The sequence below is a fragment of the Gavia stellata genome, chromosome 20, assembly GCF_030936135.1.
Source record: "Gavia stellata isolate bGavSte3 chromosome 20, bGavSte3.hap2, whole genome shotgun sequence".
NCBI lineage: Eukaryota > Metazoa > Chordata > Aves > Gaviiformes > Gaviidae > Gavia > Gavia stellata.
The window spans coordinates 2,486,951-2,513,149 of NC_082613.1; the positions used below are offsets into that span (position 1 = coordinate 2,486,951).

General features: G+C 49.9%; 1 protein-coding gene across 1 annotated transcript in view; it reads left to right on the top strand.

The window, feature by feature from the left end:
• The first annotated feature begins 5,656 nt into the window (after positions 1 to 5,656).
• The window catches only part of MYT1 (myelin transcription factor 1), a 34,686-nt gene continuing 14,143 nt past the window's right edge, over positions 5,657 to 26,199 (top strand). The window contains exons 1-12 of the mRNA XM_059827079.1: positions 5,657 to 5,700; positions 6,227 to 6,268; positions 10,939 to 11,001; positions 11,790 to 12,039; positions 13,151 to 14,027; positions 14,653 to 14,787; positions 16,175 to 16,265; positions 17,883 to 17,996; positions 19,436 to 19,650; positions 22,348 to 22,472; positions 23,352 to 23,621; positions 24,368 to 24,522. Coding sequence (XP_059683062.1) covers positions 5,657 to 5,700; positions 6,227 to 6,268; positions 10,939 to 11,001; positions 11,790 to 12,039; positions 13,151 to 14,027; positions 14,653 to 14,787; positions 16,175 to 16,265; positions 17,883 to 17,996; positions 19,436 to 19,650; positions 22,348 to 22,472; positions 23,352 to 23,621; positions 24,368 to 24,522 — 2,381 coding nt within the window. The remainder of the gene's footprint in view (positions 5,701 to 6,226; positions 6,269 to 10,938; positions 11,002 to 11,789; positions 12,040 to 13,150; positions 14,028 to 14,652; positions 14,788 to 16,174; positions 16,266 to 17,882; positions 17,997 to 19,435; positions 19,651 to 22,347; positions 22,473 to 23,351; positions 23,622 to 24,367; positions 24,523 to 26,199) is intronic.

A 26,199-nucleotide genomic window follows, 5' to 3' on the forward strand; every position in this document is an offset into this window, starting at 1 on the left:
GAAATGGCGTTTGGATTGTGTGTTGTAGCACTTTCAAACAGTCAAGAGGAAAGTATGTGTCAACTTAAACTACTGCATATGAAATCACCCCAGCCTAATGCTCGAATGTCAGCGCTGCGGAGGCACACGATACAGCTGCGGCTGTGTCAAACATGATGCTCGGGAGCATCTTTTCTTGTCCGCTTCACTTGTGCGGAGGATGCCTCTGCTATCGCTACAGAGCGTTAGCGCTCGGTAAGCGTTGCATTCGCAGCATTGGGCTTTTTTGGGGTGGGGGTTGGACCCTTTCTGCAAATGCAAACTGACAGCACAGCTTCAGGAGGATGTTTGTGACACCGCTGTAATTTTTAGTTTGAGGTGGGTTTTGCATCTAAAGATATCAAGGCAAAATCCTCCCCCCGACTCCAAGCCTGAAAACATCGCACAGGGCGTCCTTTCCTGGAAGCAGTCAGAGAGCAAAAGGCAGACGGTAGTTTATTCAGCCGAGGACGGGACTCACAATAGGTGGATTGTCAGGAGGACTTAAATCAAGCAGCAGGGAAGACCCTAAAGGAAGAAGGGAGGAAAAAACCACCCTAACCTCAGAGTCTGGTTATAAAATAGCAGCTGGGAGCTGCTATGGAGCCTTTTTTAAAAGTAGAGGGAGACTCTTGATCAAGGGGTATTTCTTCCTCCATCACCCCTTACTTTTTTTCTTAAAAAAGGACAGTTAGAGAAGGTCCAGTGGGATGAAGCCCTCTTCGTTTCCTGCAATGACTGATGGTGCCACGGCACTTTGCAGGTATTAGGGGGGAGAGATTTGGAGACCCAGATCCAGGTCTGCCCACCCGTGTTTTGCCTGCAGCAGCCGAGGGGGGGATTCCTCATGGGGTGGAAAATAAAATCCCTCCAAAAAAAATCAGAACAGCCATTCAAAGCCATCCCCACTGCTTGGTGGGTGCTGAGGGGTAGTTTTGCTGCCTGGCTGTGATTTGCCCCATAGTCTGCATCCAGCTGGACCTCAGGGTTTGCTCCCTTCACTGGCTCCTGCTGATAAGGCGATCCTCATGTAGGAAAGAAGCAGCAAACAGTGCAAATTAACCAGCAAATGGATCTTCCCTGGTGAGAGCTTGAAGGAGTTTGCTGGGACAAGGCTGGTGATGGTGGAGGTTTCCCACACAGCATCCTTCTCCCCTCCCTTCCCTCATCCTGGCTCTGAACCCAGCTCTGAAATTGGGCTTGGGGGAGCTGGACCATCCTCTGACTCTGCATGGCCAGAGCAGAGTGAGGTGTGGTGGGGTCCTACCTTGTCAGGGCGGTCAGTGCTGCCTTTTCCCTTGAGGAGCTAACAAAGGGGCTCTTTGGACCGGGAAGAGGGGAAGGACCATGTAGAAAACCGCTTTTCAACAATTCTGTAGGAAAAATGTCATTTCTTCTGGCATTCTCCTCCTCCTGCTTTACCTGCTGCTAGGCAAATTTAGGTTTTGGGGTTTTTTAACTAAAAATAGAGGCTCTGCCTGTCCCTCTAAAGCTCAGATGCAGCTTCTTGCAAATAGCATTTTGCTATATCCACAAATAAGCACTGATGGAAGCTCTGCTGCTTTCAGAGTAAAATAAATATTCCCGCTGAATCCTCACCTCTCTTTGTCCAGCTGAAGGCTTTTTCAGCATGTTTATTTTCTCTGAGCTCCGTGGTGCTCTTGAATACATATAAAGTATTACTGCTGACCATGGGGAATTTCAGCATGGCCCTTAATGGCATATTTGCATAGAGCTGTCGAAGCCCAGGCACACCTGGCCATCAGTGCACGGGAGCGGTTTTATGTCAGCACCTCGGTCTTCCATCAGAAAAGAAATGTCTATTAAGATAAGAAAGAAGAAGAAAATATCAGCCCTGTAGGTACTCCATAAAATTAAACTTCAGATCTGTGCTGCTGTTCCCACGCCGTATTGCCGTAGTCTTCGCAGCAGAGCAAGACCGTTACTGTAGAAGCAGGGTGTTAAAATTCACATTGTACTCGAGTTAAACTGTCTTTCAGGTTTATCTGTCTGAACCTCATTGATTTAGATTTGCAGCATCGGGACATCATCAGTATAGCTTGTGAAATGGTCATGTCAGGAAGCTCCTTAGTGTGGGGCAAACACATGGTAAGAAATAGCCCCTGCACCAAAGCACCTTTAGAAAGAAGATATAAAAAGGGAGCACCAAGAGATGAAGTGATGTTCTCAAGGTTATCCTGACTGTCAGTGGCAGAGCACGGAGCTGAATCCTGAAGCCAGTACCCTGAGACCCAGCACAGGGTGCTTTCCACTCTGTTGTTGCCTGGTGTCGGGTTAGGAAATCTGTTAGGTGCTTATTTTGGTTTAATGTGAGAGATAATCCAGCGATAAGGTGAGGAGCAGCAGAATAAACCTGTCTTTTCTAGCTGGACTAACATGCTCTGAGGCTGGCATCTGGTAGCAATAAGTTATTTGCAAGTTTCCTTTCAGATTGCTTTGGTTTCCATTCAGAGTTAAAATAATGGGTGAAATCTGGATAGCTTCTCAGCCTGGCTGTTATGCGAGCAAGAGCAAGAACAAATGAAAATACCCCGTCAGTCTCTAAGACTGCAAACATGCACTATGCGACCTGAAATTTCACGTTAAAACGATCTGTCTAGAGGGCTTCTCGCTGAGGAGGCGAACAATGAAGGACAGCGGTTTCGTGTAACCTTCATGCATCCGAGCCCCATAACCACGGAAGCTCCCGAAGCACCGTAACGGCCACGTCAGTTAATTTAAGTTGCCTGGGAGGAGCAGGGGCTGAGCTCAGAAATGGATTTTTTTTTTTCCTGGTGTTTCTGCACTTTGGTGGGAAATGAAGATTTTTTTTTTTTTTTTTTTGAAGGATGATGCTGCCGTTGATTTAAGCTGAGAAAAGGAGTCCGATGGCAGAAAACAGAGGCTGGGTGTGCAGAGCCCACCCCACCCCTCGGTGCTCTATGCGAAACATTATAAATGCAGAGCGGTGGGGCTGTGTCAAGTTCTCTAACCAAGTAATGGGGTCTTTTCTATGGGGAAAAACCCCAATAATTTTGTTTGTTGTTTTTTTCTTTTTTAAAAAGGCGGCTGTTTTGTACAGGAGGCCAGGCAAGGCAGCCTATTTGGCTTTTCTAGCCTTCAATCCTTAGCAAGGTCAGGTCTGTCCTTGCCTCAGGTGGCTCCTGTCCCCTTTTTCCATGCGGTGACCGAGTGTTCTCCCACATTCCCAGGGCATTTGACCCTGGCTTGAAAGAGGTGTCGAAGACAATGGGAGGCATTGCTTTATGAGGTGCTATGGTGTAGTGAGGAGCCTGGATGTTGGCTCAGACATGATACCTAATTTTTTGAAGACAAATGTGACGTGAAATTGGGTCTCCCCCATTTATAGGCAAGCAGCTTGTCCTTGAAGGGCAGGTTTAAGGGCAGGGCTTCTCCCCCACTGTCCCTGTGGGGTCCCAGCCCTTCCTCTCTTTTGGCTGGTGCTGGCACGGTGCAGGCGGTGTCCGTTATGCTTCCCGCAGCCTGTCCTCCTCTGCCGCTTTGAATAATTTATCTGCAGGAAACCCATAGTGCCAAGGCACCAGCCCAACACGTGCCAATTCTCTGGGAAAACTGTCAAAAAAAAAAAAAAAAAAAAAAAGGAAAGAGAAAGCCCTCTCTGAAATTCATTTTGGTTGGAGGCAGGCTCCCAGCAATCAAACGTATTAGTGGTATTGTCGGCGTGCGGCGGCATTAGCTAGCTCGCTCAGCGCACGCCGATGTTGAAAGGCTCATAAATGTAATGAAGTCCCTTTGACACCTGCTCCTCTCCACACTTTAAACGTGAGCCATTGGTCCGCAGGGAACCAGGGCTTTAAAAATAGAAATTATAGTAATTGTCTGCTGTGTTATTGGGAAGATTGTAATAAACGTGGAGCACAACACCGCGGTGCCACGAGCTGAATGCTGACAGGACGCATAAATTGCTCCAGGTTTTGATTTTTTTTTTCCCCCTTTTATTTTTCCTCGCCAATCTCCCCATCTAACAAATCACATAAATCATTGCGTGTTAACGCTGCGTTTCTGGAGGGTGGCAGCGGGAGGGAGAGAGGCACTCGGGGAAATTTCATCCCTGCCCTTTGAGGTGTTTTCAGCTGCAGTGCCCCATCGGCTGGGGACCTCCGTCCCCTCTCCCTGCCTGCCCAACAGCCTCCCTCCCTCCTCGCCACCCCCAAACTTCAGGGGGCACAAGAGAGGCCCAAACCAAGCAGCGTATCCTTAGAGGGTGATGGGTGATGACCCCCGGCCCCTTCTGCTGGGGACCGCGAGCAGCAGCCATCAAGAAAGAGTTTCAAGGTGCATGTGGGGGTGTGGTGGCACATATCGCCCGTGCATCGTCCCCACCGCCAGCAGAGCAGCACGTGCCCTGCGTGCGTGTCCCTTCCTGCTCCTCGACCAGGGGGAGCAGCCACTCGTGTCCCTCCTTCTTTCGGGGGTGCCAGAGGGTTGGCTGTGGAGCCGCCTCATTTTGGGATGGCACGGGAGCTGGTTGGATCCCTCTCCAACTGGGACTTGTAGAGGATGCCCTAAAGAGAATTTGCTTTTATTCTGTCAAATCCCACTTGGAAATGGTCCTGTCACCCTCTTTTCTCTCTTCCTCTCATTATCCAGGAGGAAATGAACTGCAATAAAACCCAGATTGTCTTGTCCCCAACCTACCAGGGTACAATCCACCTCCCTGCTCACACTCCGATCCTGCGTACCCCCTTGGCATTTGCTGCCAAATGCACTTGCCTGCAGAGAGAGCATCTGTGTCAAGGGCGAGATGTAAAACCGGCTCTTTGACCACTTCAGTGACTTCACTGACAAGTTTCACAAAATCTGTTTCTATTATTCTGACCATATCTTCTTGCCCTGCTGTGGAGGTCCCCTGCTTTCGCTGCTCCCACCTCCAGGCACAGCTGGATTTCAAAGCTCCCCCCGACGCCGGGGTGTGGGTGCGGAGCCCACGCTGCACCCCAGAGGTGGCTGCACTTCAGCCTTCCGCTACCGTGTGGCATGTTGTGATGTTTAATTAATATCAAGCACTTTGAAGTCCCCGATGTTACTTATTCATGCCCATATTCCCCGCAGACCCTCCTGTTTGATGTCCAGGTTGCAGGGGTTATTTAGATGCAACCTTCTTTGTGTCACATTTAAGCAGAGAGGAGAGGTTGCTCTTTAGGACACTACACAAAAAGTTGCCCTTCCCGGGCATGAGATCGTCTCGGCTGCGTGTTCAGAGATTTCCAAATATGTACCGGCTGCTCACGTAGGTGCTCACAGCACTTCTGTGGTATAAATCCAGAGAAATCAGTTCTGCCCTTAACAAGTGATATCTCAGATGCAACTGTTTTCCATCACGGGCCATCACATCTGAGTGTTTGTCCCTCTGCGGTACCCGACCAGCAGAGAGCCCTTGTTGTGTCTCAGGATGTGGAAATTAATTTAAGGTTGCTAAATTTGGGCGCTGTGGGTTGAACAATAAAATCAATGCAAGAGACCTCTGTCTCAAAAACGTGGGAAAGCTTTCCCTGCTGCCCAGGTATTTACACAGAGCAACAACCACGTGTGAGATTGTCCTTTAACAATAATTTTCTTGTTATCTTTCAACAATTATCTTTTCTTTCCATTCCAGATGAGTTTAGAAAATGACGATAAGAGAGCACGCACGCGATCGAAGTCTATCAGAGGTGAGCAGCTGGTTATCCCGCAGCGCAGGGATGTATAGACCCGAGCTCCCCGCACTTTGCTTGTTCCAAATAGGCTTTGATTTTTCAGGTCCAGGCTTAACTCTTTAAGTTATGCTCACTGCCCCCCCTCCAACCCCACCGAAATCTGTCTACAAACCTGGAAAACTCCCAACCACAAATCTTTACGGGTCCTCATAATATTTAACCTCATCTGCTACACCCAGAGGAATAAAAAAATAGGGGGAAAAAAAAAAAAAGCCCCTTTGCGCGCTTTGCTTTAGGGGGATCACAATCACTGGAGCTTCAGATCAGCTCCCGGGGCTTTCATCATGCGCGCTCTGCCAGCGGCTTTGAAGTTGCACATCTGAGAGTGCCTGGCAGAAGTAGTGCATGCTGGAGAAGCGAACGGGGCCGTCCCCCGGCAGGGACGTGAGGACAAACGACTTGTTAATGCAAAGCTTGATTGTTATTTATTTTTGCTATGGGTCTGTCTTTGCGTGCTTTCTCTCCGGGAGAAGGCGACGTGCTCCGATAGAGAGCACAGGGTGTCACCTCAGGTGGTCCCTTGCCCACGTGTAATGGTTACAGACCGGCTGCTCCGTTTTGGTTCCTTTTTGTGGCTGTGGATGCGATGAATTGCAAAGGTGGCTGGAAGCGAGGGGTGAACGGGGCTGGCTGGAAAAGTGTGATGGCTGCAAGGACTGCAGCTTCACCCACACAGCTGTGCCGGACCACCTTCCTTTGTCCTGACCCACCTTCCCCCTTGCCCTTCTCAGCATCCGCATCTTTTTAAAAACAAAACAAAACCCAGATGTTGCCAATTGCGCTGAACTGAGCTTGGATATTTGGGTTTTATTGCTTTGCTGCACATACATAAAGGTGCTCGCTCAGGTTGCTAATGAGAGTGCCCTGATTTTATTTATTTTCTCACCCCCTGCCTCACCCATGCTCGAATCTGGGTTTCTTGATGTGAAAAGGTAATTTATTGCACAAACCCTGGGACTTGCCACTGCCTCCAGTTTCTTGAAGCTTGTGAGTCATCCCACCGGGAGCTGGATCCCAGGAAACCCAATTAGCTCAAACAAATTGAGCAAACGTGTTATGGTTTTTAGCCTGGGCAAATTTAGACTTATGTTGTGGGTTTTTTTTCCTCCTGATTGTTTGGATTCCTGGCTGGATGTAAGGTTTCAGCAGTGATGCGATGTCGTTGTATGTTGTTAACGTAAGCAGTGAGATGTCCTCTTATTCACAAATGGGGGAGAATCCCTCAAACCCCTACAAACTATTGTTTACCCTAAAAGTCAAGTAGCACATCCCCTACCACGTGTCTGAGCATAGGCAGGGGCTCCCACATCAGTCTGGTGTGACAAGGGGAGGAGAAAAATTTGCCTGTGATGGGTAGAGGGTAAATGTGGCCGTTGCAGCAAAACAGGAGTGAACTGTGCAAAAAGTAACTGAGGAGCGTATGTTAAAGGCAAACATAGAGAAGAAGGCATGAGAAAACTCGGTCTTTACTTAAAAGTGTTTGAGTCCTATACATGTGTATCAGTACAGGTCCATTGACTTTAAAGTTGTCGTGTTTATAGAGAGAGAGGTAGTCTCTACTGCTGCAAATGTGCACTCACATGCTTGAAATTAAGCACAGGCATGAGGATTTACAGGGCAGGATTATGATTTACCCCTGGCTGGCATGCAGTAAATGATGGCAAGATAGATTTGCCCTGTCTTTCCCAAATGGGATCCCCGAGGAGGCAATAGAAACCCAGCAGCAGGCAGCAGAGGATCCCCCCGAGAAGGGGGATGTCTCGGGGGGGCTGGGCACCCCTGTTGTGTTTTTGACCTTGTGTTTGTTTCCATTGCCGCATCCTGCCCCTTCGCCCAGTGCCCACGGAGCTCATCGGCCAGGAGGTGAGGTAAGGACCCTGCTCCTCCTCGGCAGTGGGAGGGAGGGGAGGCCCCGTGCTGGGACTGGCTTGGGCAAAGCCCCGCAGCTCCTTACGGGCTTGGGAACCTGGGTGAGAGGAGCAAACCCGTGGGACTAATGGGGTGGAGGTCTTGCTGGGGGGCTTATATTGGTAGGCACCTCGTTGCGTCCAAGTCCTTGGGGCACCACTTGACAACACCCATCAAAGGAACTACAGGAGTTAAAGGGATGAAAACACAAGCTCTGGATGGGTCACATTGGACTGAAGACCCTCCAGCCATCCTCTGTCCCACCCCAGCAAAACCTGATGCCCACGTTTCATGTTGCAGCATCATTAGGGATAGCATCCTACTAACCAGTTTCTTTTCCATGTATCTTATGTCCTCTTATTGCCCCCAAACAACGTTGTGTCACATCACTTCTCGTGCCAAATGCTCCTCCTTTGGCCCTATGTCCCCTGTTGAGTCACCGAGGTCCTGTTGTCACTCATTTAGCAGCGCTGGCATGCCAACAGCAGCAGCCAAAAGAGCCAGAGCGAGCCTCTGCAGCCCTACAGAGCTTCTCATTATAAATAACAGCCTCCCCCATCTCTAAGCTCCCTTTAAACCTTGCACAGGGCTTACGCAAGAGGTAGGAGTCTTTAACCTGGACAGGCGCTAATAGCAGGGGCTGCCTTTCCTAGCAGCCTCTGTTAGAAAGCCGAGTGTGTCAAAGAGTAATTGGACCTTAACCAACCCAATTTCAGAGCATTTCTGCTCCTCCACTCTCCTATTACTCTGGAGAGACGGGAGGAGCGAGCGGCGGGCATGCCACTTCTCCAACTTTTATTGCTGAACACTTGAGTGGAGGTGGTAATTGGAGCAGGTGACATATATAAGGGGCAGGACAGAGTGCTGCACAAAGCCATCTCTGCAGCTGTCACCTAATTGCCTGATTAACTGGACGATTAATCGACTAATTGGAAGCAGGGCATCGTCTGCATAACAATAAGAGGCCCTTTTGTCAAGCATATGAAGGCTGCGGAGAGGGGGAGAGCAGGTCGGTGTGGTGGCTCTTGGGGGGAAGGAGAGCAGCTTTAATGGACCTCCAAGCCCCTTTCCCCTTTTGGGACTCCTGCCAAAATACAAGACACCTCCCCGGAGGAGAGCGGGGATGGGGAAAGCCTGGCCCAGAGCATGCCGAGCATCACCTCTGCGCTGGTGCTTTTTAATGGGATTAAATCGACACACCGAAGCCAGAGACATCCCAAATCACCACCTGCTTCGGAAAAACCTCGATGCTGAACCACTTGGCTCTTTCTTACTTTTTACTGCAGGCTTCATTTCACCACATCAAAAATGGGGTGGGGGGGAATCAGCTTTAATTGTTTCAGGAAAGCTTATAAAAGCCTGTAACATCTTCATCAGAGCTGCTCTTGTTTCCCACTGAATAAGGCCTTTTTCAGGCAAGTCACTGGTAACATGAACACCACTCTGTCTCTCGGCGTGCAGTCACTTAAAGTGTGTCTGGGGCTGTTCAGGACAGAGCAGCCTCAGTCGTGACCGAGGGCAATTAAAATTAAATAGACGTTCAGGTCATCAGCAGAGGGAGCAGCGAAGGGGGGAGCTCCCGCTTCTGATTACGCACGTTAGTGGGACGAGATCTTTTTATATACGATCTCGAGCGTTTTGCTCGGGAAGGGATGGCTCGCTGGCAGGCGGGACCCCAGGCGCGGCGGGGCTCGGGCTGTGCGGGCACGCCGAAGAAGCTGGGAGCCGACCCCCAAGCGATGGCGTTGGAGGGTGCTCAGCAGCTCAGGTTGGAACTGGGCCACGAGCAAAGGGGACAGCAGGAAGGGGGGACTTTGTCTTGGAGGGGCCAGGAGGTGCAGCTTACACCCACGGCCACATATCCACCTCATATAGAAAGCCACGTCCCCTTAGGGGACGTGCTGCCGTCGTTTGTCCTCTTAGCATTAGCTTTGCTACGCTAAAGCAAGCCCGTCTCCCCGAAGGAAGGATTCCTACTCCCCTGTCAGTTCAGTAGCCTTTTTCTGTCCTGGTTTTGGGTTGAAGTATATTCTTTGAACACAGCGATCCGACTCGTGCAGGGTGTTCTTGGTGGTTGAGCCATTAATAACCCGCCGGTGCGCCCAGAGCCGCTGCGTCCATTAGCGCACTCAGATCCTCCTTATCCTGAGCTTTCTGCAAGGGCTGAGCTCTCTGCTGAGAGCAGAAACTCTGAGTCCCTAAAGCTTCCCTCGGCGCTTGGTACTAGTTAATGTTGTCCCGTGGCTTTTACTCCAAGAATAACAGGCTGGCCAGAGCCCCTCTGGGCTGGCGATGCCTTCTCCCTTTGCACTGTCATCAAGAGATTTCATTAGCGCTTCCAACTTCCCGGGCCGAGGGTGATACGGTGCTAAATGAGGTTATTAATCCTACACGACTCCAGTATTCCTCAGACGTCAGGCAAGTCACTTGGGCATCCTCTAATCAATGCCATAATCTGGTTTCGCCAGAAAATGTTTGCTTTAATGCTTCTTATCTGGAGCCCCTATAGCTCCTGGAGCTGGGACTAATTACCCCTGCAGGGGAGGCGTGCGGCCCCGCGCCGGGGGATGCAGCAAGCAGGCTGCGTCGCTGCAGCCCATGGCAAAGGCAGCAGCGGCTGCGAGCGCTGCCCAGAGCTCCCTGGAAGCCTTTAACTCATCCCCTTCTGCAGAGCAGCACGAACAAATGCAGGGATTTGGGAGATCTGGTCACCTAAATCCCATCCGGTCCCCCAAAAGTGAGGCTCTGAGGTGCTTTTAGAGCATGCTCTGGCTAAAACCTCCTTGATCCGCTCCCAGCCTGCTCTCTCCAAAAAGCCACCCAATTCTTACTGCAAGGAACCCCAGTTCCCTGATAAGCCATCAAATAAATGAAAAGCCCGTGTTTTCCTCCTGCGCTGCTGAAAAACAAAACTGAAGAGCGGCAGTGGGGAGGCAGAGTGCAGTAGTTGTCTGCTTTTTAAAAGCTTGCTCTTACACATGCAAATCTTTAATTAAACATACTCATAAAACTATAATGAACTGTTCATCTAATTAAATGGGGTGAGTCATTTCATTAATTTTTAGCAAACTGCAAGGCTGCTCTCCTGCCCTCCTCACTTGGAATTCAAAGGGACAAGCTGAACCATTTGAGGGAAATTATCTTCCCTTTTGTGGTTATTTTGTTCCTTGTGCACAGGACCTGTTTAATTGACCATAGTTTATACACTTCTAATTAAAAATGAATTCTCCGAGTCCTATTGCTGTTCTTGACGGTTGCTTGTTTCCCTCTCAAGCTGTCCAACCCCAGGCTGTAACGGCTCAGGACACATCCGTGGAAAGTATGCAAGGCACAGAAGGTGAGGCTGGGTCAGAGGTAGTGGGGATGGAAAAATGCCAAGCAAAACCCCAAAGACTGGAGTTCAGTGGAGAAAGGCTGGTTCAGAGCAGCAACCCAACTTACCCGCCCCAAATCTGCCTACCAAAGAGCCAATTTTCTGTCTCTCCATCAGTCTGTGAGGGGTCCTGGGGGGTCTGCTTCACCAGCTTAACAGTAGCCCTCCCACAGACCCCAAACCAAGGCAGAAGTACCTGCTTCAGGCACCTGGGCTTGATGGGAGCTGTCAGCAGGCAGAGATTTTGGTCTGCTCGGTGCTTCTACGGACGGGGAGGGGAAATGAGAGCACGTCGGCTGCCTTCGAGGCCAGGCCAGCCTTAAATGATGGCTTTCATCACCCTATAATGGTGAAACTGGAGTGGCTGGTGGATGTGCCCCAGGGGCCGGTTCTGCATCCCCTGCCTGGTTTCACAGTGGCACTGGTGGCCGTCACCAACAGTGGTGCTGGGAGCTGTTGGTCCTGTTGCTCCCCGGACAACAACTGCCCGTGGGCCAGACCGCTGGCGTGAGCCCAGCATCCTTGTGCTGACTGAGTAAAGTTGGTGAAGTTGCACAAAGTCAAGGGCTGAGAGCAGCTCATCTGGCCACGAAGGGTTAAAACAGCTACAAATCTGGGCTGCTGGATGATTTAATTTTTTTTTAGTAGTTTTTTATTTGTCCCACTTGCCTTTGCCTAACCGGTTCAGATGCCATAGCCATGCCTTTCTCACTCAGCAATGCCTCCTCTCTGCTCCTTGATCCCATCTGCAGTTTACAAAGCTGCCCTCTAGCAAAGAAGAGGAAACTTCAGGATGCGGAGGCCGAACATCTGGTGTCGAAGAGAAAATCCCATCCGCTCAAGCTGGCCTTGGATGAAGGCTACAACGTCGACAGCGACGGCAGCGAGGAGGCTGAGGCAAAGGAGGAGTCCGGCTCTGACGAGTCGGAGGGGACGCTGGAGGAGGACGAGGCGGAGGCGGTGGAGCAGGAGGAGACCCGCAGCCCCGAGCCAGCAGAAGGTGCTTTATCATTATTGATTGCAGAGCTGTGTTCTGCAGATGAATAAAGGGCAGGGACTGTTAATAACCAGGAGTTATAGCTCCTCTGAATTACGTACAGGATGGGTCCTTCAATTATTACATTTGGTGGAAGCACGAGGGTAAAGCTCTGGTTAAGCTGAGAGGGGATACACACAGATTGTCTCTGGTGTCTAAAAAATGAGAGCTTTTCCATCAGGGATGCTCCCTGGGGAAAGACCCATGGAAAGCACAGAGAAGCTCGCCGCGTGGCTCAGATGGCAGCGGGGAAGGCAGCCGGGGTCCCGCATCGGTGCCTCCAGGGGCTTGGCTGCCTTCCCGGGTGCAGGAGCCGTCCCCCTGGCCGGATACGGCCGCTCTCCGGGAGGAGTGACAGGCAAACAAGCCGGGTGTCCAGCCGGGTCCTGGCACTGTGTCGGTCCCCGGTTTGGAGCCCCTGGCTTGGGGAGCACTGGGAGCGAGGGGGCCAGATGGCTGCTGACGGTGGGGGGGGCAGGAAACTGCTCGCATCCCAGCCCTGCAAAAGCTTCCACATGGAAATTCCCTTTCTACCTGCCATTCCCAAATGCAACAAATTAGGCTGCTCCAGGGGTATAACGGCCAGGCTCTGGTTTCAATTAAGCTTAAGTAAGACAGAGAGATGTTTATGAGCTTAGATAATGACTTTTTTTTGCCTCCTTTTTTTTCTTTTCTTCCTTCTTTCTTTTTCTTCTCCCCCTTTTTTCTTTTTCTTCTTTTTTTCTCTTCCTCCTCTTTGCTTTTCTCTTCCTTTTTGCTTTTTCTCCCCTTTTTCTTTCTTTATCCCCCCTTTTTCTTTCTTCCCCTCCTTTTTCTTTCTTCCCCTCCTTTTTCTTTCTTCCCCCCTTTTTCTTCCCCCCCTTTTTCTTTCTTCCCCCCCCTTTTTTTCTTTTCCCCCCTTTTTTCTTCCCCCCCTTTTTCTTTCTTTTCACCCTCTTTTTCTTTCTTTTCCCCCCTTTTTCTTTCTTTTCCCCCCTTTTTCTTTCTTTCCTCCCCCCTTTTTCTTTCTTTCCCCCCCTGTTTCTTTCTTTTCCCCCTCTTTTTCTTTCTTTTCCTTCTTTCCCCCCCCCCTCAGAGAGAAGCCCAGCAAAATCAGCCCATTATGGACAAAACACGGCAACAAGTACGTCTGGGCCCAGCAAGGCCAACTATAGCAGCTATCAAGAAATAATCGCCAACTCTCTCCTAAACCTAGGCCAAATAGCGGAGGAAACCCTCGCCATCGAAGGGCAGCTGCCTGAAGCTGAGCTGCAGGGCTCCAAGCCGCCATCCAATGTTGTGCACCTGGTCCACGAGGATACGGGAGAGGAGGTGGTGGAGGAGGAGGAGTGCGACAAGGAGATCATCATCCAGACGGAGGATGCGGAGGAGGTCATCGAGGTCACCAGCGAACGCAGCAGCGAGGCGTGTCCGGAGCACCGGGACGATGCGAACTGCGAGGAGTCCTGCAAACTGCAAAAGGCTGAAGCAGAAGAAGAGGATGACGAGGATGATGAGGAGGATGAAGATGAGGAAGAGGAGGAGGAGGAGGAGGAAGAAGAGGAGGAGGAAGAAGAGGAAGAAGAGGAGGAGGATGAAGAGGAGGAGGAGATGGCTCCTGAAGTGATCTGCGAAGAAGCTCCTCACACTTCTCAGGACACCCAGAAAAGCCACTGTGAAGGGCAGTTCAGCCCGAAGCCCGAGTACTCGGTCATTGTGGAGGTCCGGTCGGATGACGACAAAGATGACGATGCCCGCTCCCAGAAATCGGCGGTGACCGACGAGTCAGAGATGTACGACATGATGACAAGGGGGAACCTGGGGCTGCTGGAACAAGCCATCGCGCTGAAGGCTGAGCAGGTGAAAATTGTGCGGGAGCCCAGCCGGCTGCCGGGAGAGCATGTAAAGCACTTCCAGGTGGACGAGAAACAGAGCAAACCGCTGGACAGCATTCGAAAGAGCTATTACGGCAAAGGTATGGGGATGAGCCTTCGTGTGTCTCCTTCCTTCCCATCCCCAGCTGAATTTGTCTGCTCAGCACCCCATGAAAACTAGGGTGCTGGGGGGTTTCACAGCCCACAGAGGGAATTTAGCCACAAATCCTCAATGCCCAGAGGGATGGGGACATCCTAGAGATCAACAGTGAATGCACAAAACCATGGTGTCCTCTACATCTCAGCAGGGGAATTGCCTGGCTAAATTGCCTGTTGGTCTTGAAAATCTCAGCCCGGGCAGTAGGGCTGGTTTAAAATCCAAGTGGGTTTTAAAGTAGTGGCAGGAATCTGGCCACAGCAACATGAGGGACTTGGAGGGGCTGCAGAGTCCCCCGGGCGCTGAGCCGGGCTGCCTGCTCAGTCGCTGAGAGCTGCGCCACGCTCCTAGCCGGGTTAGTTACTGAACTTGCTTTGCTGATTTTAACTTTTGAAACTTCCAGTGTTACAATTCCACCTTCAGGAAGAAAAACTCCAAACCCAAAGGTTTCTCCCCGTTCAACTGGAAAAGTGGTGGGAAACATCCACAGCAATTTTTCTTGTCTTCCCACCTCTTCCCCTCCAAATCCGCTAACCTGCTTCCCACCACCCTTTCCCCACAATCCCTAGATCCCTCAAGACCCGAGAAGCGAGAAATCAAATGTCCGACTCCTGGCTGCGATGGGACCGGCCACGTCACGGGACTCTACCCTCACCATCGCAGCCTCTCTGGTTGTCCGCACAAAGACAGGATCCCTCCTGAGAGTGAGTACACGGTGGGATAAGAAGACTTGCTTAAATTAGTCTGAAGCCTTATTTCCCAGGGGGAATTTCACACCTGATGGGTAGAGCTGTCTCAAGGCCAATGCGCACTCCAAATAGTCCCAAATGATGTGAATTTTATTACCAAGTCCCTAGCACAAGCCTGATATTAATCCTTGGCGTGTAACGGAGTTTCTGGCATGGGGTGGTGCTTTTCCAACTTGTTCTGGGATGCTTTTATTTACCAAAGTGTTATCGCTTTTCCTGGGAAACGCTATGGAGATTACTAGGAAGTCCTGCCCTTCTTAAAGATTTTTAGCACCATCCTGTGGAGAATGAGGTCCCTTCTCCGAAATCAAAGAGGTGCTTTAAAAATGTTGCCCACCTCCAGAGGTGTGTTAAGCCAGTCCCACCCTTACATTGAATATCACATATTTTTCTCTATTTGGGATATCATGTTGGGAAGAAAGGGAAACTCTTCTTTCCTGCTGTCCCAATGTGCTGAAGGTGTAGCCATACAGCAAAGGAGAAGAGACGTTCAGGATGTGCAGGATAGCTGAGTCTCCTCTTACACTCTCATCACTGTAAAATTCACAAGGTCCTATATCAAGATTCATCTATTCCATGGAAAATATTTATCATCATCATCACAACAGATTTATATATATCTACCTAGAGAGATATTTTATTTGTACCTCTCTACCAGCATCCTAAATAGCTTTCCCTGTGTATATACATAAAAATCAATGTTATATGTTTATGATAGTGGCATAATAGACAAAAAAAAAAGGAGCCCTTCCTTATCAGTAATTTCAAAGTTTGCAGACCTGCCATAAACACAGAACTGCAGGAAACAAGGAGAAAGTACAGCTATCTCTACACAAGCTTGAATGCAAGAAAAAAATATTAATAAATAACTAACACAAGCTGTGCGCTTTAGAAAAGCTTGCAAATCAAATTATTTTCTTTACTTTTAAGGTCAGCGCTGTGGGAAGCAATAATCCTGCAAGATTAAAATAAAAAAAAAAAATCAAACAAAGACTAGTCCTAAGGATAAAAGCAGAGATACAACTTCAATCACTTAAAACTACCTGAAACTGGGAGACCTGGCTCCAAAACAGTGGTGGGCGGGAGGGGCTGGATGGGAGACTGCAATCAGCAGACAAGGAGAAAGCCCAAGCTGTGTGCAGAGATGCTAATCTAGTGCTGACCTGAGCACTGCTGCCTTGTAAATCTTTTTTCCTCTATGCAGACGAATTCTAATTACAGCATTTCACGTTCCCTGATTTCTAGGAAACCAGCGTACAAGACATGATGATTTTGTCTTTTTTTTTTTATCAAGTTGTTTTTGCTTCCCTTCCCCTCTCCCCTTCCCCTTCTCGCTCTGAAGTCTTGGCGATGCACGAGAACGTGTTGAAATGCCCCACGCCAGGCTGCACAGGACAGGGTCACGTCAACAGCAACCGCAACACGCACAGGAGGTACCGGCTTCAACTTCTTCTCCATAACAGCTAGGGCAAGGATGGCAGCAGGGCAACCAGCCCAAAAAGCCTTGGCTTTTGCACTGAGAGATGGTGCAGCTAGGACGGGTGAAGTAGGGATGACCCTAAAACAAAGAGTAATATGAGAAAGCAAGAGGGGGCAGTGATTTCTGGCTGGGCAATAGAGCAGAGCAATGCTTCCAGGCTCGCAGGTGGGACTACGCAGGGGTAGGTGCAGGTGGGGGTTTGTGGAAGACGTGTTTGGTCGTAGGGAAGCAGAGGGTGCCCGGTGAGGCTGACTGGAGGGTGATGTTTGTGTTGGGTGGTGTGGCACTTAGCAGGATTTCTAGGCATTTCCACAACATTCAGGCTGAAATTATTGATGAGCTGGGAATTTAGGTCCTCTTGCCGTAGGACCTCAGTCCAGATGTGGTCAGGAGGGGACAGGGTTGCTCTTTGGGACCTGTAATTATACCCCATGCTCTGGCTTCGGTTAAACTCGAGCACTTTTACAAACGGGAAGGCTGCAAGCGGAGGGGATGGTGTACTTAAAAGCTAGAAACCTTCCAAACAGCCAGACTAGCTTGTGCTACAGGGATGCGCTCATGAATTTATGATTTACCATTCGTTGCACTTGAGCTTAATTGGCAGAGAGTGACGGCTCTGCGAATGCCAATGCGTTTGCAGGCACGAAGTGAGTTTGTGTTGTTGCTTGTTCAGCCATGGAGGAAGCTGGTGGATGCTTTGTCGTAGCCGTAGCTTCTAGAGGAAAATGAGGGAAATATGCTTGGTTAATTGAGAAGCTCGATTCGGTGCAGGCAGCAAGCGATTGCAGTGAGATCGAGGTGATCCGCTGGTGTTAGTGGGTTATGGAGTGAGCTTTGGGCACAGCGGTTTGGGTGGAGACCAGGCGGGGTCGGAACCCTGAATTTCACATAGGGTTGGGCTGGGGTTCCCTCGGTGCTGGCTGCTCCGGTGGTGAAGGTGCCTGGGATGACTTGGGGTCGGCTGGGAGCATGCGGGCTCTGCTTGTGAGGGGGTTTTACCTTCCCTGAGCAATCGCTGTAAGAGCCAAGCTGTCCCAAAGAGGCAGAGCCAGGCTCATGCGTAGGGCGTGTGTGAGCAAAAGCCATTACAGTCCCCGACCTCCCCCAGGCACCGGCGCGCTGGCAGCCGTGCACATCAGAAGTGCAAATGTTTCCCCGCGAGTGCCCCTCAGAAGGCTCCCTTCAAGCGGCCCCTGCAAAAGATCTGAATAAATACAAATCAAAAATGCCATTTAACTGCTAAAACCACTCAAAGGAACCAGCCCATCCCCTTCTGCCCCTGCCGTGCTCAGCCCGGGGGGAGCTGCCGCCAAGATCCACCTCTGGGCCCTGGGGATGCTCCGGGGCTCATCCTGGAGAGATTTGGCACTTGATGTTTGGCTGCTTTGCTGCTTGCCAAGACTAAAAGTAAGCTAGGATAATGATAATAAAAAACCCCTTTAAATGCAAACACTTTTCTCCTGGGGTTGGTGCAGCGCTGGGTCCCTGAAACGCCTGAAGATGTTCATGCTCATCCCTCACGCTTCCTTTCCTTCTTTTTTTTTTTTTTAATTAAAAAAACCTCTCACAGTTTATCTGGGTGCCCCATTGCTGCTGCTGAAAAATTAGCCAAATCGCATGAAAAGCAACAAACCCAGTCTGGTGATCCTTCAAAGACCAGCTCCAATTCTGACCGGATACTCAGGTAAACGGGACCGCGAAGCCCAGCACCGCGTAACCGCGCTGCCCCAGCCCTCCCCGCGATGCCACGCTCTCAAGAGCAGCCGTCACGGTTCCCGCCGGCTGGATCTTGATACTGCTGAGTCCTGTTATTATGATCATAGGTCTCGCCAAGGTGGGGAGATATTTAATTGATGATCCCAGGGAGGGCACTGAGGACAATGAATTGCTTCTGTAGCATCAATTAATGCTGAGGCTACAGGCCAAAGGGTTTTACCACTGCAGCAGAAGGCATTCGTGCCGATTGCTCTGCAATGCAAACTGCCAGAGAATGATGGCTATTATATTAGCATTATAAGTAGGGTGGGCTCAGGGAGGGGGGGGAGGAGATTTAGGCTACATATAAATCACTCGATGGCAGTTTCACGTAAGTCCGCCTGCTTTTCTTCCTTAGCCCGCACGGTTCAGAGGAGAGAAACCTGCCGCTCATTTCCAAACCAGTCGCATTTATTTTGTTATTTCGCCCATCTCTGTCTTCCCGGGAGAAAGGGCTGTCTCACATTAAGGATGTCCCTGATAGATGCTGGCTTCCGTAGCTGATGTGATTCATGAGGCTACAGATGGATTGTAATATGGTTAGTTATTTTGCAACGAGAGCAGGATAAAAACCACAGTACGAGCCCTGAGCAACACTCCCACAAAGGCATCAAGCTCTGATTAATTTATTTATTTGCTCCCCAGGACCGCTGAGCACCCTGGTGCACCGGCACTCAGTGCTTTGGAAAGGCCATTTAGGGCGATTACTTATTTATTTGCAGCGGAGCCCGCGCTGGGCGCAGAGTGCTCTGAGAGCATCACGAGGACGGTCCATGCTCCAAGGAGCTCCCGCTCCAAGGACTCGCTGGTGGAAAGAGGTCACGGGAAGGAGAATAACAATAGGCCATTTATATACAATTTATATGCAAGACAAATTGATTCATGATAGGCAGCCCAGCAGAAGCGGGTCTTTAAGAGGGACTCTGCAGGCAGGGGAGAGGCCCTGGTGCTTTTGCAATGAATCTGCAGGGCGGAGTGCACCTAAACTGGGGTCCTCGTGCCTTCGTGTGCCATCCTGTGTCATGGGTCTCATAAATGAGTGATGCCCACGTTCCTGCTGCTGTTGGAAAACGTGGCCACACCACAGCAGCCTGCAAGAATATTGTTTTGCATGAGATCAACATCTCGGTGTTTTGCCTAAAAAGAGAAAAATAAAAAAAAGGGGAAAACATAAAAAAAGAATCCAAGAGATCCAAACCAGATGCAGACTTGCTGAGGGAGAGCAAAAGGGCTGTCACTGCCTTGTCTTCCCCAATAACCCCTTGGGGACAAGGTGCAGCTACGCATCCCCATTGCGTCTGGTCCCCTCCCAACAACCATCTCGATGGGGAAAAGAGAAATCACTGTTGCTCGCTGTTTCATTCTCAGGCCTATGTGCTTTGTGAAGCAACTGGAGATCCCTCAGTACGGAAGCTACCGGCCCAACATGGTCCCAGCAACCCCACGGGCCAACCTGGCCAAGGAGCTGGAGAAGTACTCCAAGGTCACCTTCGATTATGCAAGTTTTGATGCTCAGGTTTTTGGCAAACGCATGCTTGCCCCAAAGATTCAGACTAGCGAAACCTCACCTAAAGCCTTTAAATGTAAGTTGGGAGCAGGGATGGGCTGGGTTTTGCATTTTCTGCCTTTCTCAGCGTGTCGCGAGGATCTTGGGATCGTGGCTTTGGGGTGATGGGAGACTCGGGGCTGAGTCGCTGGATCCCTCCTGCTGCTGTGAAGCAGGGGGAGAAATGGGGATGGGGAGGCTGAGATGGGTCCTGTGGCATGTACACGGTGGAGAGAGGAGCCCGTGGCTGCCGGCAAGGCTCTGCTTGGGGGAGAGTCGCTTTGGCTTCGGCTTTGGGAAGAATTGCATTGAGTGGTGGGAACATTAATCTGAGCGATGTCTCTAGGTGGGATAAGTTACACAGTTGTCCTCAGTCGGTCCCCGCTGCTTTGCAGTTCATATCTATTGATCTGTCTTTCCTCATCTAGCTAAATGGATTATAGTTTTCTTCTCTTCCATCTTATATATGACCCACTCCACCCATTTGTCTTCTCTGCTGTGCTCTGCTCTCCAGCTCTGCTACCTATCGATCACCCACCCTCCTTTCCCCCAGCTCTTTCCTGTCGTAGCCACCCACATCTGCTCTGTACCGAGGACCTTGTGCTGGTTACAACACTGTGCAGCGAACGTGTGGGTGAAAATGAAATGGCTAAATAAACCCTCAGGGGCTGGGCTGTCAGGAGCAGGAGGGAAGCTGCACGGGGAGCCAGCCTGCCGCAGACTGATGTTAAACCTCCTCCTTCCCTTTGACACCAAACGGGCACCTGAAGACATCTTTTTGAGGAAAAAAATATATATATATTTAGGAGCCCAGTTTGCAGAAGTCAGCAGCCTCAAGAGGGCTTTCTGTCTGGCTAATCCCACTTCCACAATCCTGTTTAATCCTGATGCAGCTGCTCTCTGAAAAGTGCTCGTACTTGAAAGCATCCTGGTTGTTGCACTACAATGGAAGTGCCCTTTATTACAGTACTAAATCTGTAAAGGATCAGACAATGAAATTGGAAGGAGGCCAGAGAGCACAACTGCCACTGTCATCCTGGGTTAGGGCTGATGGAAAAGTAATTTGTTTCCCAGCACAAGTGATTCTCTTGCTGAATAGATTGTGTTATTTGCAATATTAGCAAAGAATTTTCAGGGTAATTGTACTGACAAAAATAATTCCAGCAGACCCGCTAGGATAATCCTTTCTATTTTTTCTCATCACTTATTTTACTAATTTGCTGATTGCGAGTCTATTAGTGGTAGAAATACTTATGAAATGGAAAAGCATCGCTGAGCCGATGGTGTGAAATTGAAATTGGCATCTCACGATCCTGGATATCGTCAGGTTGGGCTGGCAAAAAACCCGCACCCCGCCGCAAAGACATGGATTAAACTGGACTCGAAAACAAGCAGCCACACACAAGAATAACCATTTGGGCAAACCTCCAATGAGTTAATCAAAGTGACAAGATGAATATGATTGCCAATCATAGCAGGGAAATCTGTTCCTTTCACTGAGAACTTATTTTAAAGAGATCTTCATCCAGAGGGATTTATATTCCTCTGCATGTGTGTGCATAACTCCCATTAATGTCAATATGCATTATATACGCACACAACGAGGAAGAAAGCGGTCCTCAGGAAGATTAGCATTTTATAGTGTCTTATATTACGAGTTTGTAATGGGAGTAATGAAATCGCTTTGCTCTGTGGCCGCATCAACCAAGGTTGTCTTGCTGCTTCGCCATCGCCGGGCCAAAGCTTACGAGTCTTCCCTGGACGAGACTCCCACTGAGGGGGGCGATGTTCTCCCCCAAAAAGGGCATAGTGAAATGAATGAAGAATTTGAAGATTTTGCTAATTGATTCAGAATACAATCCTGTGACTGTGGAAAATCAGATGATCCCCTCTTTGCACCCCCTGAAACTACTGACTTCAGAGGGACTCTGTGTGGGTCAGGGCCCTCCTAAATGGGTTCAGGTTCAAGATTAGGGCAAGTTTTGTTGTGGGTTAACCCTGGGAAATAACACTCACTTTCATTTCATAAGGCGTAAAGAGAAATTCCATCTCCAGGATTGCACTGCTGTGTGCTGTGACATACAGTAACAGTGAGGTGTCGTGGCCACATGCGGCTGTGTAATAAATCCCGTTATTCAGGCATATTTAAATGATATGTCAGCTGTCAGAAAATCCACATTTCACTGGTGTCATCATCAGAAGCTTGTATTTCATGGCCATGGTTTTGCTATTAATGTAATTTTTTAAATTGTAAGTTTTCAAACGTGCTACAAGAAATCTCCCCACAAATCAGCCCTTCAGATAAGTTACGAACAACAAAAAAAGAGCCGGGAAGCTTCTCTAAGCTTTCTCCTTTAACTGCGTCCACCGAGGGGTAGCTTTAATGAAGAAAAGCACTCATGTTTTGGGGACTTGATGACAGAGTCAGTTAATGAATTAAGTTTTCACACTGAGAGACCACTGCACAAGCCGCAGCCAGAGCACTGCTCCTATTGCACATCCCCAGAACCAAAATAGCCCATGGCTTGGTAATAATCACATGTTGCCGCTGGAACTGCTAATACGTTAGCTGTGTCAGATTGACTTAACCTCTCACCGCTGCCTGTGCCTGTTATACATTAGCCTTGTGTTGTTCCTTCTCTTTTTATTCCAGCCAAACCTTTTCCAAAGGCCTCTTCCCCCAGCCACAGCCCCTCCAGCAGTTACATGAAGAGCACTTCATCTTCCTCCACAGGCTTCGACTACTCCCACGACGCCGAGGCTGCGCACATGGCTGCCACTGCCATCCTCAACCTCTCCACCCGCTGCTGGGAAATGCCGGAGAATCTCAGCACGAAGCAACAAGAGGCCCCCGGCAAGGTGAGCCGAGCGTGCCCGCGGACCGCCGCGCACCGGAGTGGGTTAAAACCTGAAGTGCGAGATGGGAGAAATACCTTTTTTTTACGCTTTCTTTCATTTTAATCTTTAAATATAGAGGGAATGCAGAGACTCATCACATATCCCCCTTTCTTTCCCTGCTTTGGGTGATGCAGTTTGGAGGAGGAAATCTTGGGTCTTAGTGTGTTGCGGAGATACATTGTGGTTCAAATTACCCATCTGAGATGAGCATTGTTCCCAAGCAGAGTCTCAGGGCTGGTTTCAGTTTCTCACTGGTCTGTATCTGATGCCACTTGAGATCCCCCAGCTGCGTCCAGGCTGACCCCCAGCTATTTTTCAGAGCTGGTTTTCCAGAAGTCCCATGTTGCACCCCCAGCCTTGGGCAGATGTCTTGGATGCCACAGGGCATCTTCAGTGGCACTATATGCCTGTGTTCAAGCAACTGAGTCAAAATGCCACGTTGCTAGTCGTAAAGGAGTGCATTTTCATGGCATGTTTCTGAAACTATTTCTGAAAGAGCATCCCTTTCCATTCAGTTCCTTCTAACTGACTGTGGAGAGGACGGGACGTGAATAACTTGCCTCCTGCACTGCAAAAGACAAATGGGGACAAGATCCCTGTAGGGGACCCTGTAGTGGTCAAGCATTGGAAGAGGCTGCCCAGGGAGGTGGTGGAGTCACCATCCCTGGAGGTGTTCAAGGAACGTGTGGACGTGGCACTGCGGGACATGGTTTAGTGGGCATGGTGGGGTTGGGTTGATGGTTGGACTCGATGATCTTAAAGGTCTTTTCCAACCTTAGTGATTCTGTGATTCTGAATTGCTGGCAGCTGCTAATGTTGGGCATGTTTCCAACCTTTCAGTCCATGGACATTGAGGTGGACGAAAATGGGACTCTGGACTTGAGTATGAACAAGCACCGCAAACGGGAGAGCACCTTTCCCAGCAGCAGCAGCTGCAGCAGTAGTCCCAGCATGAAGTCCCCAGATGTGTCCCAGCGCCAAAACAGCACCAGTGCCACGAGCAGCACCATGACCTCCCCCCAGTCCAGCCAGACCTCCCGCCAGGATGAATGGGATGGGCCCATTGACTACACTAAACCAAACCGTCAGCGGGAAGAGGAGCCAGAAGAGGTGAGCGGTGAATCCCGATGCTTAAATAACAACTTATGGGGGATTGAATGCCATGTTTGCTTGCACAGTTGTCCTGTTTCCCCCCAGAACCCCTAGTTTGCCCTTTGAGCCTAGGAGAGAAGTATTACTAGCTTCGTTAGTGCTACCAGACCTCAGCTGTGGACAGTCAGGCAGGAGGCAGATGCTCTTGAATCTGTTGGGGTGCTCTTGCCAAGGAAGAACCCACCATTTGCATTGTCCTGGGTCTTGCTTTGTTGTAAATCCTTTTGGCCCATTTGCACCAGTGGTGCTCCTGGTGACGTTCCCCAGGATGATTTATATCTGCCGTTAGCAGATATGGGCCTGCGTGCCACTTAACATTAATCTCTGCAGGTGGGGGAACCCAGCCGTTACCTCCTGGCTGGGGTGAGCGTCCTGGCCCTGGAAGCAGCACACTGCCTCTCTGCCCATGGGGAGGCAGGTGCTGCTGAGGATGAGTATGGGGGATTGCACTGATCTTCATCCCCTCAAGACCTTGGGAGGCCCAAGTGTAAATCCCTGTACAGACGTGTTTTACCTGTTTCTCCTATAAAAAGGGGAAATTACAGACTATTTGATCTCTGGTTTGGGTACTGCGAGGCACTTGCAAAAGGCTCAGGGGTGTTGGCACTGCTGCACTAACTGGGCTGAGCCTGGGATCCTTTCCCGCCACGGCTCGGCAGCAATGACCACCACTGCAACCACTTTTCCTGGCTGTTTTCTTGCAGTCAGAGCCTGCCGCCCACTCCTTTGCCTCCTCGGAAGCTGATGAGCAAGAAGTGTCGGAGGAAAACTTTGAAGAGCGAAAATACCCAGGGGAAGTTACTTTAACCAACTTCAAGCTTAAATTCCTCTCTAAGGACATCAAGAAAGAGCTGCTCACGTAAGTCTTGCCTTCTTGTCTCTTCCTCCAAAATGTATAAAATGTGCACCCAGCACAGCCAGGCTGGTAGGAGACAAAATTTGTTAGCAAATACTAAAAATTAGAAGTGTAGTTCCCTTTCTTACCGCGATTGGTCTTACCTCATCTAAGTGTTTCAAATGAAAGCTCAAAGAGAAACCCTGTCCTCATACAACTGCAGATCATTGAGGCAAAATACATTCCCATATGGCCTTGAAACTCTGCAGTGATGAAGGGAACTTTCTGGGAAGCTTGGTGCTCTCAGGATTCATGGATGTGGATGTGGAAACCTCCTTGCAGGGCCCGTTTTCCCTGGTATTTTCCTGCAAGAGTGGTTTTGGCACAGTGATGGAGCCTGCCCAATCTCCTGCCCCCTTGTTTTGGGATACTGGGTGATGCTGTGGAACCGAGGGCACCCAAGGGATCTCAGTACCTTCTCGATAGGGGTGTTGAACCTCAAGGTGCCTCGTTGGGAAGGCAGGACTTGCTGGCTGCTTCACGTAGAGCAATGGTTCCCATCACCATGATACTGCAGAGCCATAAAATGTGAACTAGCGCTGCAGCAAGATTGCTGTCATGCTGCATCTTACATTGGAGAGAGATCCTAACCCAGCTCACATCTGTGTATTCATGGCACTGGGTGGGTGGAAATACAGACCCAGTTCTATTCTATTCGATGGAGTATTGCTCTGCAACCACACTGATCCCCAAACTAATGGTTAACGTTTAGTCTGACCCAAACGCTGCAGTTTGGACCTGGCTCTGATCTGATCTGGTGCTTAGGGACGTGGTTTAGTGGTGGACTTAGCAGGGTTAGGTTTATGGTTGGACTCGATGATCTTAAAGGTCTTTTCCAACATAAATGATTCTATGATTCTATAATGGCATCATTCTATAATCGGGATCAGTCTGGAGGTTGTGATGGGGAGGTCTCCCCTCCCAGGCGTCCCAGCAGATCTGCTGCGTGTTGGCCTGTGCGTCTGACCTTCCCATATGTTAAACAGGGACGAGTCGGCAGGCATCGTTTTGCTGACCTTATACAACGTAGCTCGTTATTTGGCTACGCGAGCAGGAGGCTGAGGGAGCAGACAGGCGGGGAGGAGATCCGTGGGGGCAGCGCGGCAGCAGCATCTTCCCTAAATGAGCAAAGCACAGACCAGCTGCCCTATGCAAAGCTCTGAAGGCTTTTTTAAAACCCAGCAGCGATGTGAATAGCAATTTCTGAGGTAGAGCCCTGAAGTCCTTCTGCACTGTAATTGTATTGTGAGGGTAGAGAAATTTCCTAAATGGAAACAGCCGTGGAATGAATAAATGGTGTCGTGGGCAGCCCTGAGCCTTCTCTCCCCATTTAGCATCCTTGTTCCTCTCTGGCCCAAGGGCTGTAATGAATTAGCTGGAGTTAACTCAGGAGCAGACTTGCCCATTGTCTGTTTGATGCTCCGTGTCTGGGTGTAGTTCTTGGGTCATCTCCAGGCACTGATGGCAGTCGCTGTGAAGGTGCTCCTCACCTCTATCTTCTCGCTGCCCTGCTGTCGGCACATGAGTGGGTACCACGTAGCAATGCATCACTGCTGCTCGAACACCTTCACATCAGTGCTGGCTCTAGGGCTCACTGTCTTGGCGTGGGTGTTGTGGCTGTGAAAAGGACTCAAGGGTGAG